This window comes from Balaenoptera physalus (genome assembly GCF_965194825.1).
Source record: "Balaenoptera physalus genome assembly, chromosome: 10".
In the NCBI taxonomy this organism is placed as follows: Eukaryota; Metazoa; Chordata; class Mammalia; order Artiodactyla; family Balaenopteridae; genus Balaenoptera; species Balaenoptera physalus.
Genome location: NC_138889.1, coordinates 89,379,227 through 89,400,400, shown reverse-complemented (window position 1 = coordinate 89,400,400; position 21,174 = coordinate 89,379,227). Strand labels below are relative to the sequence as shown.

The window sequence follows — 21,174 nt, the reverse complement described above, 5'->3', positions numbered from 1 at the left end:
AGCTATTATTATTTTCATTATGACTTTTATTTATTTATTTATTTATTTATTTATTTATTTATTTATTTATTGGCTGTATTGGGTCTTTGTTGCTGCTCGCGGGCTTTCTCTAGTTGCGGTGAGCGGGGGCTACTCTTCGTTGCAGTGCACGGGCTTCTCATTGCGGTGGCTTCTCTTGTTCTAGAGCACAGGCTCTAGGCATGCATGCTTCAGTAGGTGTGGCACGCGGGCTCAGTAGTTGTGGCTCGCAGGCTCTAGAGCGCAGGCTCAGTAGTTGTGGCACACGGGCTTGGTTGCTCCGTGACATGTGGGATCTTCCCGGACCAGGGCTTGAACCCGTGTCCACTGCACTGGCAGGCGGATTCTTAACCACTGCGTTACCAAGGAAGTCCCTCATTATGACTTCTTAAGTAACTGAAGGACTGAGACTTTCTGGGCCCCGGGAGAAATATGTTATGAACTGGTAGAGCTCATTTCTTTTTTTTTTTTTTTTTTTAATTTATTTATTGATTGATTTTTTTGGGTGTGTTGGGTCTTCGTTTCTGTGCGAGGGCTTTCTCTAGTTGCGGCGAGTGGGGGCCACTCTTCATCGCGGTGCACGGGCCTCTCACTATCGCGGCCTCTCTTGTTGCGGAGCACAGGCTCCAGACACGCAGGTTCAGTAGTTGTGGCTCACGGGCCCAGTTGCTCCGCGGCATGTGGGATCTTCCCGGATCAGGGCTCGAACCCGTGTCCCCTGCATTGGCAGGCAGATTCTCAACCACTGTGCCACCAGGGAAGCCCCTAGAGCTCATTTCTTGCCTGGAAATATTTTTACATGTTGTACTGGAAACCTGGATGTAAGAGTGATCTTTTCTGCCTCCCTTTGTTCATCCTTCACTAAGAATGTACACTCAGCATCAGATGCTCTCCATCTCACTCAAAAGAAAAACCAGAGCCTTCAAAATGACCTCCAAGTTCTGTGTGATCTGGCCTGCCAGGGCCTCTCTAACATTATTTCCTACTACTGCTGAGTCTACTCTGGCAAACAGACTGCCCTGCTGTTCCTTGGACATGTCAGGAGCACGCGTCAGGAACCTCAGGAACTTTGCACCTGCTGGTCCCTCCAGTAGGGTACCATTCCCCCAGCCATCTTCATGGCTCCTTTCCTTCTACCCTTCTTAACCCTGCCTAAACTTGCAATCAACCCTACATACTCCATCCAGCACACTTTACTCCTTTTCCTTGCTCTACATTTCTTGACTACACATCTGCTATGCTATGTTTGTTTGTTAATATTTTGTTTCTTGTCTGTTTCCATCCAATAGAACATAAACTTCACGAGAGCAGAATTTTTTTTTTGTCTCTTTCATTCTCTGCCATAACTCAGTACCTAGGACAGTGCCTGGCACATGGTAGTAGATGCTCAGTAAATGCATATTGAGTAACTATATGCAGAAACTGCATATGTTGTGTTGCTAAGTGCATTCCCTCGAAGCCTGGTTTTGAATGACTTGTTGAAGCATGAAGCACACAGTTACGGGCTAGTTTCTGTGGTTTTTATTAGTGTTTTCTGGGGCCCATCAAACCAAAAAACCATATTTTGAAAAATATAATTCTTTCATAAAACAGTAATACTCAGTTTGAATTTAACACAGTTTCAAGGGCAAGATTTCTGATTTTTAAAAAAATAGCAGCAGTAGGGTTGCTTCCCACAAATTGTCAACCCAGAAGCCAGATGGGAAGAAAAGCAAGAATTAGGCATATAGTTACAGAAAGATTAATCCCAATTAAGCTAAACTTGTGAAGGCTTATACATTTTAGTGGTTCGTGAGGCCCAGTCTCAACACGTTTTTATTAAATGTTCTCTCTATCTCTTATTCCAGAAATGGAATACTGAGAAGCAATGCTGAGCTTAATTCAGCTCTGATAATTGTGATTGCTGTGTTCTTTCTTTCACAGAGGAAGTATCCATCCAATGGGCTCCTATGGAGTACCTATTACACCCCACATAGTTAGATAAGCTCCTCACAAATATGGTTCCATGCTGTGAACACAGTAGGCACTCGATAAACTTTTTTTAACTATAGAAGAATAATATAATTGCCTTTCCCTCTTACTATTTTAACTTTTCCTACACTTTATACATTGGAAAAACAACACACTTGCAAAACTAAAATCTAACATGCATGACTAACCTTATCAAAAGATCCCTCAATGTTTTTCAAAACAAACAAAAAAATACAAACCAACCCCAAAATACTAAAACTTAGAACTGCTTTACACTTAAATAGCAATTTACATCATATAAACACATTCATAATCTTCATTGGTTTAAACAGGTTCAAGGTTCATGACTGGCTTCTTATACCAGATAAGTCTCACAGTTCCTAATAAGGTGACAGAATTCTCACACAACATATGTTGACTTGCAGAACCAAATAACCTGTTTTGATTTTATTTCAGCACAGGTAGGAAGGCAAAGTAAAGAGTCTCACAGTAAAATGTTCACCTGATAGATAATATGTCCTTGAAGTTTTGGCTGTTGTGCTCTTCGTCCAGTGAAGAAAACAATTTACATCACGATTATGGACGTGGCTTCCCAATCCGAGGAGTCTTCCAGAAGACAGTCATTCATTAACTCAACATATTGTTATTGAGGACCTGTCTCATGTTAGATACTGGGAAAACAATATTGCTAAGATATCATCCCTGCCCTCAAAGAGCTTACGGTCTAGCAAGGTAAGAGTTTGAAGAAGGACAAGCACATTCAAAGGAAAACTCATTGCCCGGGTCTGCCCTGCTCAGAAAGCAAGTTCAAGAAGCTGTAAGTATGTCCCTGGGCGTCAGGGCTTTGCTCGTTTCATCAAGTCAAATATCTAGAAGCCTCAGATGATCTGAGTCTGGTAAAGTCTTAACAATACCTTTCCTGCCTCAGGTTCCCAGGAAAAAAACAAATAAGAGCCCAAGCCTTTAGTTTAAGGAGAGTTTAAGGAGACCACGCGTAGTGACCATAAGAGCATCGGCTCAGACGAGCTTCTCAAGTGAGAAGCTGTGAGTTGCCAAAAGAAGGGGGCTTCACCTGGTGCTGACTTGTCTCTGGGATTTTGCTTTCCCTTGCAACACCGGGGGGAAGGATTCTGTTCACACCCCGAACTGGTATGGCTCGATTACCTTGAGTTCTCCAAGTCATGAACAGCACACAGAAAATGCATCAGACTCAAGCCAAGACAATAGAGAGATATGCTGAGAACTTAATATGCCCACCTATTTATGCAGGAACCGGGTGCCAAGAAACCGTCACTTTCAACAAATAACACAATCTGTTAATTATCTGCAGAGCGTTCCAGTCAGTACGCCCCAGACTCAGTACAAAGCAGGGACTGCTCTTCAATGGAGAGGGTGAGGAAAGAGCCAAGACCAATTTGGAGGAATGTGAGAAACTTACAGGTTTACGGAAGAGCAAGGTCGGAGAAGGATCCAGGCTGCCTAGATGATGAACAGGCCAAGCCAGAGAAGAAACGGCAGAGAGCAAATTAGCAGACACCCCTAATAACGTCACACAATTCAGACACACACAGTCACACAAACATTCATGTGTTTATACTAATTCAAATATCTGGAGGTTTAATTCATTCTGTGGGACATATAGCCAACTGCTGGGAAAGCCTCATAGTTCTTTAGCCTTCCTTGGAGAGCAAGGTGTGTCTTTCATGCAGGAATGTCTCAGATCTGTGCTGCTCACCTTCATTTCTCTCAGTTCCCTCAGTAACTGTGACTTGACAACACTTTGTAGCACCCAAGTCAGGCAGAGAGAAAAACAACTCGGTTGTACCTTCAGAAGGTCATTCATCTCACTAAGCTCTGCTCCAAGGTCACTGGCCATAATGGCTCTCATTATAATTAGGACAAATTCTTAATTCTTCATACTTCCAACCTTCTGAATCCATTACAGACACTCTGCAACCTTTGACTATGACTCGCTTGCCTGAGTTGAGCAAAGCACTGCAGGAGGTGTTCCATCAGTGGATGAGACGAGCCCCCTCTTATTGGTACATGTCTTCATTCCCATATTATGCTCAAGATAGAGAGGCAGGAGGGAGGAGAAAGCCAAGGACATGGGGAGCCGAAAAGAAAAGCTGCAAAAGGGATCTGGATGTTCAAACTCATTTTCAAAGTGTCTACAGGCTCAAGTTCCTCCCAGATTTCAGGGTCTGGCGATAAGTCTCCAGGGACCCAGAACAACGCCATCATTGGAGAAGTCTCCAACTCCTTCCTGACCAGAGATCCTGAACTGAGTTTTCTGTTTTTCTCTTCCATCCTTCCTTTCTTTTCTTTGTCCTTTTTTTTTTTTTTTTTAACATTCTTCTGGATGCAAATCTAGGCAAGACATCATTCACTTTGGAATGAGTTAAGATGAGACAGGAAAGAGATTATCCAAAAGAGGAAAGATTATAAGAACTAACATCTGCAAAGATTTTGCCCTGGAACTAACTTCCTCTCTCTCACACACACACTCTTTTTCTCTCCTCTCAGTGTTTCCTTCTGCAATATAATTTTTACTCTGTTTTGTAATTCTAGGGCAAATGTGTTCTATTGTTAGCCCTTGTTTAATTTATCTGAGTCTAGCTCTCATCTCAGGTTCTGAAAAGAAATCCCTCTAGCTATTTCAACCCATTGTCCAAACATTTTAAAAATGAAAAATAGGTTGACTTTAAAGTCTTGCTTTTGCTTCACTCTAGGGATTTTTTGTTGTTGTTGCTCTGAGAATAAATCACCATCTTCATCTTGACTAGCTAAATCAGTGGTTCTCCCTCCCCCCCTGGCCCCGGGGACATTTGGTAATGTCTAGAGACATTTTTGGTTGTCATAACTTCGAGGACCAGAGTGCTATTGACACCTAGTGTGTAGAGATCATAGACACTGCTAAACATCCCAAAACACACAGGACAGCCAAATAATACACAACAAAGAATAATTCAGCCAAAAATATCAATTGTGCCAATTGGGAAACCACAGGACAACGGGAGTACAAGAGCAAACTCATAACTACCTCCCTTTTCCCACTTATTTTTAAGCAACTGGGATAAAAATAACCAAAGCCGGACCTTCTCTTAAGTAACTAAAAGTGAGCAGAGGTGGCAATTGAAGTTTTTCACCAATCATCCAAGGGGGAGGAGGGAAGATAGACTTGGCACCAGGTAAATCATTCCTGAATGAGTATAAAGCCCCCTCCACCATTATTCTTCTCTGATTTAAGCATAAAAGTCATGTGATTATGCAGTGATTTCAGTCCACTGTGGATTGTGGAAGTCTTCATTCTTCACTCACTGACTCCTGAAGGTCAGGGTAGAATTCTCAGCATCCTTCTGGTTCATCCCACCAATCGGAGACCCTGGAGTTCATCCTAGCGACCACGCCCACCTCTCTTGACGAGGCCACGAAGATGCTATGTGCGGAGGACACGTCACCTTTTCCTAAATCATTTTGCATATAAAAACTTTTAATGCCATCTGATATTTTTTTTTTTCTTTCTCCTTAGCAAGAAGCACATGGCTACAGACTCTGTTCTTGCAGTGGAAAAGAACTTCACAACAGAGGCAAAAACAAATCACAACCACATACAGTGTCATATTTCACAGAAAACTGTGTACGTTTGTTCCCCATATAGGACATACTTCAAAGTAACAAAATAATTCTATCAACTGTCATGTTCCTTCTTCCTGTTAGAAGTAGATGTATTTTTTTCCCCGTCATGGTACATAAATATCAGAGAAAAGTAGTCTTTGAAATATTTACGTCCAGGGACTTCTTGGTTGGTTATCATTTGGGATGTGTTTAGGTTTGTGTTCAATGTGTCAGCAGCTTCAGTTTTCATTTTCCCTCCATCCGCGTGCATTCTTCCCAAATTTATATACCAGTCTTCGTCCATCCACACGTTCCAGAATTTCTCTTTTGTAGTAATATCTGTAACAAAACACATTGCATAAGGTGGCTGGTCTGATTAAGACAGCCGGGGGAATAACTGGTCACACGGCCTTATCATGTTTGGAGACGGGAAACTCCTCACCTCATGGCTCGGCTGAGTTTTTCGTAGGTCATGCTGCTGTTGTTTTTCTTTTTCCCCCATAGCTGGGCCACAGCCTCTGACTTCAAGAACCTGAAGATGCCCTCAGACCGGTCTTCCCACTTGATTAACCCTGGATTCTTTTCTGGGTTCAGGAGGATGTCGCGGATGAATTCCCATAAGTGAGTCCCTCGCGGATCTGAGGCAAAGTAGAAAAAGGAGTTTATTCATGGCTGAAGTCACCGCAAAGAAAGGGCTAGAGGAAGCCTAGAGTTGAAACATCTTACATCAAGTCAGAGATACTCGATTCCATGCTACCCACCTGTGACGCCAAATCACAGAATCCCCACTGGGTAGTTAAGAATGAACTAGCACAGTTTTTTAATTTTACAAATCAGAAAGCGGAAGCATGGAGAATTTCACTGACTTGACCAAGGTCGCACAGCTAACTAGTGGCAAAGCCAAGACAAAAGAATACGTCTTACATAGAGAACAGATCTGTGTTTGCCAAGGGGGCACGGGTTGGGAGAGGGGGCGGAGTGGGAGGTCGGGGTTAGCAGATGTAAGCTATTATGTGGAATGGATAAACAACAAGGTCCTACTGTATAGCACAGGGAACTATATTCAATATCCTGTGATAAACAATAATAAAAAATATTTTTAAAAAGAACGTATATATATGTATAACGGAATCACTTTGCCTTACAGCAGAAATTAACACAACATTGTAAATCAACTGTACTTCAATAAAAAGAAATAAATTTTAAAAATAGGTTTTAGATCTCCTAGGCTAGGAGGAGTATCTTCTAAATATGGTTGACAGATTGCTGGGCATTCATTTCAACTTGTTACTTCCCAGGAGAGCAACGGCTCAACCACTTTTATTCAGAATCTCTTTTATTTAGAACCTCAACCAATTAGACGGCTGCCACCCCGCAACTGTGTGTCAGCCAAATGCGCATCAGTAGGGTTTTAGAATTCTAACTCCTAGAGTATATTGGGGCAGGGTCTCACAGGGGTTGCGGGGGCCAATTTGAAAATGAAACAGCTACTGTAATGAAATTAGCAACCAAATTCAATTCTACCCCCACTGGATTTGTGACACACAACTCCCTCCCACACCCAATTTGAAGGGCTGTGTTCATTCAGTTCTGTGGGATGACCTGGAATAGCAGATAGCAGATAGCAGTCCAACTCCTTACAATTTCCAGATTATACCACCTTGATTTCTTTCCGTGTCCTCCCCACCCCCCCCCCACCTCCACGTCTCTGATATTTCATACACTTTCATAAGGTTTTATTATCGGGGGAAATACAACTCCCCAAAAGCACTGTTGAATCTTAAGAATAAACAGTATTTCTTGGAACAATAACTCCACAAAAGTAAGAAGCCAACATTCAGCAAAAGAAAAAAAGAATACACCCTCAGCTGTTTCTTCCCATCTTTCTCCTCTTCCCACCCTTTTTTCTGGAGAAAGGGAAATTGCTCACCCCATGCCTGCAAGAAGTTCTCGTTCACTGATGTCTCAGTTTTAGCACAAAGAGAACAGAATGAGGAGGAAATATCCACGGGGGCTCAACTTTGAGAAACGACTGCAGAGCGGGTTACTTAGCCAGCAAGTGATGCCTCTCTTTTCACACCCTACCCAGTGTGAGGTGAAGAAATGCAGGCAGCAGGCAGAGGCAATATTTGTCTAAAAACTGGTGGCCTCCAGTTACTCTCCACTCAAGGGGAAGGGCCAGGAGGCATCTGAAAGCCAGCCAACTTACTGTGCTTTTTGGTGTGGGACTTTGTTGGTTGGTCTTGCTGCTTTTTCATATCAGGCGACTCTGCTAAAGAGAAAAATGAGAACTGCTTCATTTCCCTATTTCCTACAATTATCATCTTCATCCATTCATCCACTCATTTCACCAGTATTTATTGAGCACCTACTACATGCCTGGCACTGTTCAGGTAGGTGGTCGTGTCCAAAACAAAACAGAGATGATAAGTGCTCTGGAGAAAAAATTTCAGGGTAAGAAATAGGGGTAGAAGTATGGAGATGAGAATAATTTTGCCATTAAATATAAGGTGGTCACAGAAGACGTCTCTGATAAGGGGACCAGAAAAGTGTGAGGGAGACAGCCATACAGAAAACTTGTGGAAGAGTTTTCCATGCCTGAGAATAGTAAGTGCAAAGGCCCTGAGGTCAGTGTGCATAGAATAGAAGGAAGCCAGTGTGGCTGTGAACAAGGGGCAGAGGGGAGCAGGTGAGGCTCAGATCACTAAGGCCTTGTAGGACTTTTTGAGGATTTTAGCTCTTATTCTGTGAGAGATGGGAAGCCATTGAAGGATTTATTTTTTATTTATTTATTTATTTTTTAAAATTTATTTATTTTTGGCTGCGTTGGGTCTTCTTTGCTGCCCGCGGGCTTTTTCTAGTTGAGGCGAGCAGGGGCTACTCTTCGTTGCAGTGCACGGGCTTCTCATTACAGTGGTTTCTCGTTGCGGAGCACGGACTCTAGACGCGTGGGCTTCAGTAGTTGTGGCACGCAGGCTCAGTAGTTGTGGCTCGCGGCCTCTAGAGCGCAGGCTCAGTAGTTGTGGTGCCGGGCTTAGTTGCTCTGCGGCATGTGGAATCTTCCCAGACCAGGGTTCGAACCCATGTCCCCTGCATTGGCAGGCAGATTCTTAACCACTGCACCACCAGGGAAGTCCCCACTGAAGGACTTAGGTCATTGAAAAGTTTTAGGTTTTTATATATATATATATATATATATATATATATATATATATATATATATATATATATAAAATACAAAAATGTAAACATTTATAACAAAGAAAGATGACTTTTAAGCCAGAGGAGTGCCTTTTTTGGCATGCAAAGTTACCTTTTAATCAGCCTGACAAAGGGACCATTGACTGGCCTGAGCTCAGTACAGAGGGCCACAGTGGACTATGGAAACACAGATTAGTTTAACAAATGACTCATTATGGTAACCCTTGAGATTATCAACAAAGAGGAGATGACAGAGGCAAATCTGTGAAATAAAACTTGTTAAAGAGAAAACTAAATGATCTAGCAGTGTGTGTGTGTGGGTGTGTGTGTGTGTCAGTGGGCACTTCAAGTGTCAGGAAGACTAAAGCAGATCTTACCAAAAAAAATTCCCACAATCAAAAATCTGCCAACTTGAATCCAGGACAGCCCCTAAATGGTAGCCAATCCTGATAAGAAATTGGACCAGTATATTGCATCCCTTCTGTGTACATTACATCAGGGCTCCCTAACTTAAGGTTTGCTGACCCATGTGTGGACTTCAAGGGCATTTCAGACTGACTGAAACCGCAGGCAAAGGAAGAGGGTCCACAGCTTTCAAGATTGTCAACAGTGATCCAATATTCAATAAAGTTTGAATACCATTAGCTCCTAAGGAAAATGGTTAAGAAGACTAGCTCCTGTTTCATGACCACTTACTATGTACCAGGCACTGTGGTCAGCACTTTACATGAATCACCTGATTTGATTCACACAATCATCCTATGAAGAAGGTACTAGCAGGATCCAGAGGTTTTACTCATAACCACTATTCTATGCCATTTCCAAAGATGGTGCCACATAACAGATTTCATAAACGTCTTCCCTGCCGAGAATCAGCTTCAGTTCTGCAACCCACTAGTTAGTGGGGAAAAGTCATTCCAATTTGATGATTCTCTATTTCCCCGCGTGCATGGATGCATTCACCTATCTGATCCCCCAGATTGTCACAACTCAGAGCTCCCAGCAGTTTGAAAGTCGTGGTGGGATAGATGAGAGCGTTCTAATAAGATCTGGTTAGAAGAGAAACCTCTTTTTCTGGTTAAATGTGCCACCACCCTCCCCCGCCCCGCCGCCCCTCCCCCTTAACATTGTCAGCAGGAGGGTTTGCACCTGACTTGGATTTCTCTGAAACCTGAATGAACAAATTCGCAGGAAATGCAAGGAGACTCCACTCTCCCTCCCTGTAGGTTTCAGGGTGAGGTTGCGACATCCCATCAGGATGTGACAATATTGCGACAGGTTGGCACCCACCCCGGTTTCCAAGTGATACATCACTCTGACAGGGCCACGTTGTTCTGCAGACAAAGAGTGGCATTTACCCAGCAGGCCACAAGCAAAGCTCATTTTCAAATGGCATCCAGGAGGGATGCAGGGCCATTATTTCAGAGCCAGCATTGAACTCAGAAAAACCCGAGTATAGGTGTCTCTCAGCTTTTTGGCCTCAATCATTGTTTAGGGGTTGCAAACTCATGTAATGCAAGAATCAGATACTTTGGGGGGTTAAGGTACCTTTATGAATAAAATGGAAACCTTGGCCCCTCTCCCCAGAAAAAGGCACATATGTGTACACTCGTGAAATTCTGCAACAATTTCAGGAGTATGTGGGTCACTTAGGAGTCCATGGACTCCAGATTAAGAACCCCCAGACCAGCTACACCACGAGGAAATGTTCTCTTTGAGATGTCAGCCATTTACCCAAGCTAGACTTCCATCCAGCTTAAGAAAGACCTCCCGCGAAAAAAATTCCCCAAATAAAAATGTGTGCATCATCGTATGCAAGAATATGCAGCCAAAGGCAAAAGAAACTTGAATTTCTTCCAGCCTCTTCTTCCAGCCCCCAGGGCGTGGGGGACAAGCTGTGGAATCACCCACCTGCCTCAGCACTAAAATCTTTTGATCTGAAACCTTACCTTAATATGATGGCCTTGCCCCCTGTATCTTCCCCTGGCCCCAAAATAAAAGTCAAAACCTTTGAAGTTAGCCTCGTGGTTAAGTGATTCATCCTTATAAAATAATGGCTTGCTTTGGGGAAACTGTCCAGCTTGGCCTTCTCCTGCTCCACTCCCAGGCACCTGAGGTCAAGGTCCAGTCCAGACGGGGCAGCACCAAGGCACAAGTTTATGGTGAGTTCCAGAGCGTGACTTCATCTAAGCTGCTTCACAAGAAGCAAAGATTAGAAGCATTTGCATATGATTCAGCTGTGAGCCATTTCTTTACGGGATATACAAATTTCAGTGTTATAATAGACCATGCCACCCTCGCTCTAGGCTCAGCGAGTCGGTAAATAAACACATCAATCCCGAGTTAGCGTGATTGGCTCGAGGACTATCGGCCAGATCAGGAACACTGACGGCGGCCATTTTATGAAATGAGCAGATGACAGAGAAATCAAAAACAGAGCCCGCTTCCCCACCTGTGCTTATCAGCGAGGGCATCAGTTTACATGTGGCCTCGCCTCAGCGCGGCTTGTGACTTGCACTAAAACACATAAAGATACTTAACTGCGCTCCATTTCATGGGAGCTGGAAATCTAAAGACTCAGACAAATGACAAGGGTCTTTGCGGGGGCGGGGGGGGGGGGGTTGGTTCTGGTCCCGTCCAGTAGAGACTAAACTATTCTGAAAGGAATTGATCCTTACGAGGCTGTAATTAACTATCCTACCTGGAAGGCTGTTACCCCAAAGAATTTACCAACCCAGACACTGAAATGATTCTTAAAGTGATCATTCTGATCGGGGTCCTGGATGGCTTATCTCATTTTCCAGCCTGTGTTACAATTTCGGGATAGGAATCTGGAGTAAGGTGATCAAGAATCAAGGGAGGTGCAGGAGAGCAGATCTGTAAAGCCCATTTGAAGAAAGACTATTCAAAAGTAGAATAGTCGAACTCAGGAGACAGTGAGTTCCCTGTTACTACATATATGAAAGCCGACGTTGGTCCCTGTTGATTGGGAGATTCCAGCAGGTTAAGTCAGGATGCAGGAGACAGCAGGGTGGCCTGGCTGTGAGGGCAGCGGAGTTGTTGATTATGGCTTTTCGTTTCCCAGGTGCCTAGAGACCTAACCATCCCTGAGGCTCAGGAAGTGGTTGGTTCAACTTTATTCTTCCTTGGAATCTTCTGCCCTAAGCCAAAGACCCAGGACATGGGAGATGACACCTTAGGAGGTGTGTCAGGAAGTCAGAGGGTGACCAGGGTGGTTTCTTCAGCTCTGAAAACCTTGGTCTTGACTGGGTGACAACGATTGCTACAGAAATTTTACCCTGGCTGGCTCAGTTCCCCCAGCACGGCAAATCCACTGCAGAACCTTTCCAGTGTTTGATCTAGTTCCCTAATTTCAGCAAATACTTAGTGACACATAATGCGATGGGCCTCTGTGTGGAGGGGGAGGTCGAGAAATGAATTGGCCTCCATTCTTAACCTCAATTCCAGAAGCATTTACCCTGGCTCCCAGTGCTGTCTCATTCAAAGGGCTTGACCCGAACAAAACCTCAAACCAAAAGCTTTCATTTTTTCAGTTCTCAAAAGCACACTCAACAAAATCAAAAAAAAAAAAAAAAAAAAAGGAAGGAGGAGGGGTTGTTTTTTGATTCTTCCTTTCACAGACACTCTTTTAAATCCCAGTCCTGAAGTTGCCCCAAATCCAATTCCAGGAAAAGACAGATTCACTTGTGACGGGTCTAAGCTTCATTTCACAGAGCCAAACAGATTCACAAATTCGCACCGAGATCAAGGGACAACACGAAACCCTCTCTTCACCTCCCCCATGCACTCATTCCTACCAATGGACCTATTTGTAAGTGGACAAGGAGAAGTAATCTGAAATACAATCTGAAAGCTCCTCTCCCAGACTCCCAACAGACCAACCCTCCCACTCAGTGTAACCTTGATTGAGAGTCATGGGTAGCCCCCAGATGCATCCAATCCTAACCAAACACAACTCATATGAACATAATTCATAATGTGCAGGTGGTCTGACTAATTAGAGAGTCCTGATGAGCCAACCAGGTCAGACTTTAAAACTGACCTGTGATTCCCAGGGTTCCAGAAGTTTTCAGCTACTGCCCCTCCACCCAGAGACCATCATCCCAGGTTCACTGACCTCTGAATTCCACCGTTAGACATTCTTTCTCTAAAGCCAAAGACAGCTTGTTGAAAATTAAATAGAGCCTTCTCCCCCATAGGTATACCCACATATGAATAATTTTATTGGATAATTTCACAAAAGCAAGTTTTTACTGAAAAGAGAGTTTCTGTTGTCACAGAGAGTGACTTGGTTTCACAGGAGCAAAACACATTTCCTAGAGGCATCCTTGCTGGTCATTTTCAATGTACAAATATGGGCCCCAAAGCAGATTCTTTCTAAACCTTTCCTAGCCTTTTAATGGGAAAGACTCCAGCAAAGTCGGAAATGTAGGGCATTGGTAATTCTCATTAATTCACGGCAAGCACTTGCAGGAGGCACACTCAGCCTCGGATGTCAGGACAACTTACCAATGGGAAGGTGACCGCTGGTTGTCATGGAGATCTGGGCCCGGCAGAAAGTTTTGCTGTCCAACAACTCTGTGGCAATGAAAACATAAAGGACATTAAGAGTCCCCTCCTTACAATATAAATTTTTGGCTGTTAGGAAAGCAGAATAAGAATGTAAAAGGGTCTTAAGCGTTGGGGAGTTAGTTACCTACTGTGCTACCATAGTTGGTGTCATATAAATAGTTTTCTTCTTTCCAGGTGTTCATGATGGAAGGGTCTACAAAGGACAGAAAATGGGAATGTCAGCAATCACCTTCCCCAGGTGAGGAGTTTGCCTTTTCTTACTCGCTGTTCATCAAAGAGGTGTGGGACAAGGGGGTGGTTCTCAGAGAGAAGAGATAAGATTCTGCTTCAGCCACATGTTACCTTATAATAATGTTACCCCAGTTTTCTTCCAGGGCCCTAGGGGAGATGGACTTTGTTACGGCCCCATGCAGGTGTTCTACACCTGTTGCATTTTGAGGGAAGTGAGAGAAGTTGCAACAGTGGGATCCTGTCCTAGACCAATGCTTTCCTGAGGATATTCCCAGTCTGCACTTGGGGGGGTCCAGGAGCCTGGTGTTGTCTTACATTCTACTATATTGTCACCAGAATATTTTTATACTAGTAAAAAAAAATGGTAGGGACAAAATAATTTCATGATTAATGAGCATCTTTTCCTAGTAACATCTTCCTGGGAGAATTAATGATGTTTCTTTAAGAAAAAGTCTGCTCAGTCTTATCACAGAGTCTTTGTTGCTAAAATCCAGAGAGAAACTCTCCTCAAGTTGGGTGACAGCCCCCTCCCTCCAGGATTTCTCCAATATGCTTAAGGGGTGACATAAAATTTTCAAAACAAAACTAAGGAGAAGGAGATAAGAGTGTTACCAAATCAAATAAACAGGTTTTAAGAGTAGGGCCTCATTGCTTCATCTAGGAAAAGTTCTCTCTCTCTCTCTCTCTCTCTTCAGTGTGCTGGGTAAGCACGTCTCCTGACTCTTCAGATTTCAGACTCCAAGGAAACTCCCCTCCACCTACCCTAAATGAGGCCCGACTCCTACACACCCCTCACCTCTGGGCTGATCTCCAACAGAAGCTTCTTCTTTCCTGGCTGGCCAAGAGCTGTGAGACCTGGCAGGAGCTGTCACCTCATCCCCACCAGGAACTTCCTGCTCTCCCCTCGTCACAGACAGAGGCTGCCCTCAGCTCCCTCCTGTCCAGCCTCTGAATTTCAGGGCCGGGGTGGTAAGCCACTGGCCGAGTTTCATTTTGTTTTTGTAGCATAAATGGTATAAAAACCTGACTCACTGGCTAAGTCCTCCTGTTTACGACATAGGGATTTAGCTGGTATTTGAACTAATAGCTACGTGTTTGGGCACCCCAAGCCTGATCTCTTAGGGGTTACACCCTCTGTCCTCGTTGGGTCACCTTACACACCTGTTGTTGTCTCTGAAAACAAACAGAACCAATAAGGTTTGGGGGTGTTGGCCCCTGTATGAGCCTCCTTTCCCCTCTCCCAGGGTGGGGCTTCTTCCCCACCCTTCGGCTCAGCTTTTCTGAACTGGCAACATGAGAATGTCTGGATGGTCAAGGAGGAATTGTCAAGTACTTGGGACCTCTCCAGTACCAACCTGGCTCCTCCGCTGGGCTATCTGTCCAGTCAACAGTGGGGATTAGGGGTCAGGGGGCACCATCCTCTCGGCCAAGTCCTGTGCCTGCCTCTAGGGCAGTCACGCCCATAAAGCATAGACCATCTGGGTAACTCAACCCTGGTCTCTGGGGGGAAGGGCAGGGCTAGGAATACCTAATTAACATGTTTAGCAGCTACTGTTTTTTCTTTAATAATGGTAGACCAGTCCCCTTATAAAAGAGTAAATAATGCATGGGGCCAATTTCTGCCCCTAGTGACTCACAAATCACCCCAGGTCAAATACAGTCCTTGGTGACTGGCACGCAACCTGCAGGGAGGCCTGAGGCAAACTCCGTGGTTGGTCCATGTGGCCCACATTCTCACTGATGTGGACATGGGGAGTGACCTTGGAGCAGTGGCTGCTCCTATGGACTTGGGGGGACTTGCAGAGCTCTCCCTAGACTAAGAGGTCATAGGCCAAAGGTCACTATGCAAAGACCTCTGATTGGTACAAGGCTCTAAGGCACAACTTCTTGAGGCAGATACTGCCCCCTGCAAGTCCCTAGGGGAGACAGACAGTCCCCAGGAGAGAGATATTGGGACAGAGGAAGGAGGGATGATTAGGCAGATGAAGGAGAACAAAAATGAATGTAGCTACTCTGGGACTGCAGACCCTACTCAGAGCTCAGAATAGTGGCTTTTGTCTAAAAGCGTACTTAAGGCAGGAGTCAGTTCCACAGCTGCCTTTGGACACCCCTACAGAAACTCCAAGGTCCCCAGAAACTGTAGTAACTACAACACAAAGTCCGACTCTTCCTCCTCCTTGTGAAACACACTCCCTCCAAGGGAGGAGGGAGAGAGGAGACACTGACGCTTCCTCTTCTCTCCCCTTGCTTCTCCTAACCTGGCCAAGTGCAATCCCCTGACTCTTTGTGGTGACAAGAAAGCCCACTTAGACTCTGCATTTTCTGGGCTCCTGGATCAGAGCCTGGATGTTCCCTTGACCAACCATGGGAAGCAGAGAAGTGTGGGCAGAATTAGGCTCACCATCAACCTTAGAAATCAGAAATTGTCGGCAGTCATTGGTCCCAAGGACGAGGGATGAGGCTCATGGCTGCCTGGCCCAGTGGAGACAGCCAGGGAAGAGACATCCCTGGGTTTCCTGCCAAAGTCCTGGCTCCGTCCTGCTCCCACACTCTCCCTCACACTCCCTCCCAGTTGTCCTCCGCGGGCCTTTGCCTACCAGGTTGGCTCCCTTCATCTGCCACGACTCACCGGTTTGTTCGGTCTTGACAATGACATTGTGTGTGGACTGGAATAGGTCACTGCTGCACTGGCCTGTGAAGGACAGATTGGGAAACTCAGGGCGGGCCCACGTGGAGCCAAAGTGTGATGCTTGACCAAGGACGAAGCTGGCTTCATGGAAGAGCTTCTGACAATCCCGCAGCATGATCACCCTTCTTTGCTTCTGGGAGGGGGCTTCCCTCTCTGGATCTATAATCTCAAGCCTGGGGCCCTTGACCTAGAAAATCAGTAGCTAGGGCACCAACATCAGATGGAATTATTTGGCCTTGTATAGAGAAGGCATCCAGTAGGAAGGAAATAGAACTTTAGAAGTTGAAAGACCAGTTTTTCCACTAATAGCTGCAAGGTACTACACCTTTCTTCATCTTGGTTTCCTCAACTGTATATTTAGGGGATTAAACTAGATAAAGTCATTAGATTTCCTCTAAGGTGCTTTCCCATACTAAGATTTGATACAAAATGCAAAGAAAACACAAGGAAAACCACCTTAATTCTTCTTTGATCTTAAATTTAATCAAACCCCTTTTGATTAGATCTAATCTACGAGCTATGTCTGGATAAGTGCAGTGATTCTTCCCTTATTTATGCCTGGCAACTTCTCTCCAGATGTATCATATATACATGTGAATTCATTTCATATGTTTTTCCTGCCCACCCAGATTATAAGTATCTCAGGAGCAGAGGTCATGCTTTAATGTCTCTGACCTTCAGTTTTCCCAGATGAAAACTGCCCCTGTCAAATGGGTGCAATATTTATTTTCTCATAAGGTCACCAAATGAATCAATTCACTTAGAGTCCTTGTATAAGTAAATACTCAATAAATGTAGGTTAGTAGAATGTCTACAAAAAGGCAAACAACGAAACAAAGGTGAGAAATCTGGCCATTAGGCATTCAGAGGCACCAGCAGCGTGCAAGTCATGGAAGGCCAAAGATGGAAGGTCAAAGGTGGAAGGTCAAGGATGGCCACATCACCTCCCACGCTTCCCTGCCTTAAGCTTCAATCAGGGCAAAGCTTTAAAGGAGCGGATTTAATTGGAGGTGGGGAGGTAAATACTTTTAATTCTTCAAGTGTAAGTCTGCTCTTTCTGAAGATTCCTGGGGGTTATTTTTAGAGCTTTGTTTGGTTTGGTTCTAGTAAAAGAAAAATGAGCAACCACCTCTGTGAGGTGGATGGGAGTGCCCAGGAGCTGAATGAGGTCATCTCAAATGGCCACCACTTCTGCCCGCTCCGAAGCCAGACGTTGGGTTCTCTTCAGTGTTGATGGCAGCTATCTGGATCTGAATCTGGTTCATAGCCCTGGCGCTCATGCTTCCCAAAGCCCCAGCTACATGCCCAAACACAGATTCTGCTTAGACAGACATGCCCATTCTGATGTGGACAGGACAGCTCACTATTCGTACATATCACTGCTTTCCAAAATAGTTCTCAGAGGAGCTAGTTTTTATAACCATTATCAGAAGCACCTTAGGCCAGTGTCAAGGACATTCTGCAAGATAGTTGTCTACCCTACCAGCTCTTACAAGCCAGTGTAGCACGCATGCATGTGTGAATAAACTATCACCAACGGACAGCCTTTAAACGATGCCTGTCTATGTGCTAGGTGAGGCCTCAGGAAAGACACCTGGGGCTCTAGGGCAGCACCAATCCCAGAAATCACTGCAGAAACATCCCAAACGTGTCCAGACCATTCGTTTTAAGCCTTTTTTCGATTCAGGACCTTTTAAAAATCTGTTGTAATATCGTAAGCTTTCTCCCCTCCCAAAAAACAAACTAGATCTAATTTTGCCTATTTTCTTACCACACTTAAGTCCCATCTTAAGAACCTAGGTGTAGAAATTTTTTCTAAAAAATAGCCATGATGATCTTAACAAGCAAGGGATTGGGAATGAAACAATTGAACCCCATTTGCAAGAGAAAGAAGTGGTTTTCTGAGCGTACCAAGTATCCTGTGAATACCCAGCTAACCTTTGTCTCCTTGGAAATTAACCATGTAAGGAGAGAATTACATTATGCTGGATTTGTATGGGATTCGACACACCTTGTACCCTAGGCTTCAAGCCTGTCCTCTCACCTCCCTTCTACTTCTCTGTCTCAGGAAACAGTAATTTGGAGGTGAGACCATCCTTGGATGGCCCTAAACAGGAACCCTGCCAGCTGTGGAGTCTCTGCTCTTCCCAGCTGGCTCCTAGCAGGGCAGAGAGACAGAGACAGAGACCGAGTTACCATTCCACTTGAGATGCTGCAAGTTGCTGTAGAGGAGCTGTCCCGCTGTCCCCGCCGCCCGGGTGAACTCCTGCAGACTCATGCTGCAGAGGTGCTCGCCGTTGATGTCAAACTCCTGGAAAGGGATGCAGCTGGCGTCCAGCTGGTTGGTGTCCAGGAGGTGCTGGAGCCACTCCCACACCTGGTACTTGGTCCAGTACTGAGGATGGATTTCATGCCACTGGCCTCCAAAAAACCCGCTGGAAACTGCAAAACAGGAGTCGGCCCTGTGAGTGACCCGTGTTTGTTTCCGAGCATGAACCCAGACATGGGGATGCCCTTCTGGCTGCCAGACGTCACAGGGGTCACAACCACCCTCTGCATGCATCCGTGGGGATTGGAGCGTGAGATGGGCTCTGGAGAGGAGGCTCTAGGAAATGCAATTCTTTCCCCAGTTGTGGTGGGAGCCAATCATTCAGCCTCCGTAGATCTTCATTTTGTTCTCCATACACTTACCCCTGAGCTCTGGATGAGGACACAACACTTGAAATGCTCCGAGATCATGAGCTCTTTCCCCACCTCCCACAAACTACCATGAAAGGTAAAGCATTGCTACCGTTTCAACAGAGTATTAGCTTCTTGTCCACACCCACATAGTTCTCTCCTTCTTCTCCCTCTCTCTCTCCCATTTATTTCTCATTTATTTCCCATTTACACACTCATATATACACATACATACCCCAAAACTCAGACCATCTTCAACCAAAAATGAAGCTTGAGACTCAGGTTCTTTTCTCTGTGATGCCTTTGCTGCTCCCCAAAGTGGTCCAGATGATTCATGTGCTCACTGAGCTGACATCCTCCCACCCCATACTGGTTATTATAGCCACTAGGATGTCACTTCCCTACTCAGCTACCTTCAGCAATTTCCCTTTATCCACTGAAATTAGGCCCAAAACTGCCAAGTCAGGCATTAAGGCTCTTCACTAACTATTCCTCAAGTGACCGTTTGCCTTTTTTCTACGTTGTTCTTTCAGCCCGGTTTGTGTTCTACCTATCACTCCCTGTTGAATTTCTACCCAGCTTGCTGACCCTGACCACCCCCATAAAGCCATCGCAGACCCCCCGACTGACTGCTGAGGGCTGCTGTCCTCTGAATCTCCAGGAGATGCACTTCACATTTCTCCTAATGACGTTTGTCATGTTCTGCCTCTCTTGATGGGTCTCTAACTACAGTCCTGTTCTCCTTTGTAAATTGTATGCTCAAGGTCACGGACTCTGTCTTACCCGTCCTTGTATCTCCCATAAAAACTACACTCAAAAGTTAAAACTAAAAAGAAAGGATTAAAAAGTAGCAAAGGGAAGAGATTATTAGCTCTACAATTTGATATCAATATAGAAAAGCAATATATACTAAAATCTCCATTCTGAAACAACTGAAAAAATTATCAATTCTGGGGAATGCTCTGAACGTAAATGCAATTCATTACTACTGTATTGACTATTGATTTTTAATCATGCTTGAAATAAGAAGATGAAAATAATTATAATAATGTAAATGTTAAATAATAAAAGTAAATTACAATTAAAAAAAAAAAAAAAAACTACCTCAGAGACTTTGCCATCATAGGTACTGTCTCTCTATTTCTTTAGTAAATTTGGGGCTGAAGAAGAAATAACGTGGGAACCTGGAAGAGTTGTGAGGTGCATTCACAAGATGGTTAATTCAAGTACCGGTGAAGAAGAGGAGTTCATTTAAGCCAATAAATATTACTGAGCTCACTATGGGCTAACCATCTATGTATGTGACTCTCATACTCACTTAAGAGAACATGACTAAATCAGCCCAAAATCCTGGAGGGATGGAGAAGAGAGAACCAGCCTCTGGTGGCATGTAACCAGACTGAGAGACTTTACGATCCCCTTGAAAGCATGGGCCAAAGGAAGGAGCTCTCTAGTGGGAAAGGTGAGGGGCAAGGACAAGGGGAAAACCCTATTATAGCCCACCAAGCTGAAGGAGGGGAAATCCAGCTGAGCATGACACACAGATATTCCCTAAGGATGGACCAATAGAGGAAAACGTAGCAAAAGAAAATGATCCCTAACTTTTTCTTCAAGGTCATGCTAGATCAGTACTTCCCAAACTCTAATGTGATTATGAATCACCAGGGAATATGGTTCAAATGCAGATTCTGATTCCATAGACCTGGGGTGAGGCCTGAGTTTCTGCATTCCTAACAAGCTTCCCCAGGATGATTATGATGCTGGTCAGTGGCTACAGTTTGAATGGCAAGGAGCTACAGAGCTTCAAAAGGTTTGATCCCCATAATGCCTATGGCCTAGGCCTCAACACCCCAGGAGGTAAGGCTGAAGGGGGAATGTTTCCAACCCGGTCCCACCTGCCACTCATATTGTGTGCCTTACTCCTCATTCCTCGTGGCCACACAAAAGCAGGCCTAAACCCTCAGCCTGGGCCCTAAAGGAGAAGCCAACAGTGGAGGGGGAAGGGGCAGGGACTGGACGAATCTAGTCCCAAAATTTAATTACATAGAAATATTCCCTAATACACCAACACACAGAGCCTAGACCGGATGTCTCTATTTCCTCCCTACTTTTTGGTGTCCCACCAACACAGCTATTTAAGGGTGGGCTACATTTTTTGCAGCTCCCCAAGTCTT

General features: G+C 44.6%; 1 protein-coding gene across 5 annotated transcripts in view; it reads right to left on the bottom strand.

The window, feature by feature from the left end:
• Nucleotides 1–1,524: 1,524 nt before the first annotated feature.
• Nucleotides 1,525–21,174, bottom strand: part of EHF (ETS homologous factor) — a 42,776-nt gene continuing 23,126 nt past the window's right edge. For 2 of the 5 annotated variants that reach the window (XM_082410574.1, XM_082410573.1), the window contains exons 3-9: nucleotides 18,518–18,763; nucleotides 16,262–16,324; nucleotides 13,526–13,594; nucleotides 13,339–13,407; nucleotides 7,817–7,879; nucleotides 6,050–6,245; nucleotides 1,525–5,946 (exon numbers count right to left, since the gene is read on the bottom strand). In XM_082410574.1, the coding sequence (XP_082266700.1) occupies nucleotides 5,847–5,946; nucleotides 6,050–6,245; nucleotides 7,817–7,879; nucleotides 13,339–13,407; nucleotides 13,526–13,594; nucleotides 16,262–16,324; nucleotides 18,518–18,763 (806 nt within the window). In that variant the 3' untranslated portion in view covers nucleotides 1,525–5,846. The remainder of the gene's footprint in view (nucleotides 5,947–6,049; nucleotides 6,246–7,816; nucleotides 7,880–13,338; nucleotides 13,408–13,525; nucleotides 13,595–16,261; nucleotides 16,325–18,517; nucleotides 18,764–21,174) is intronic. The other 3 variants (XM_082410575.1, XM_082410577.1, XM_082410576.1) reach the window with 3 other exon arrangements.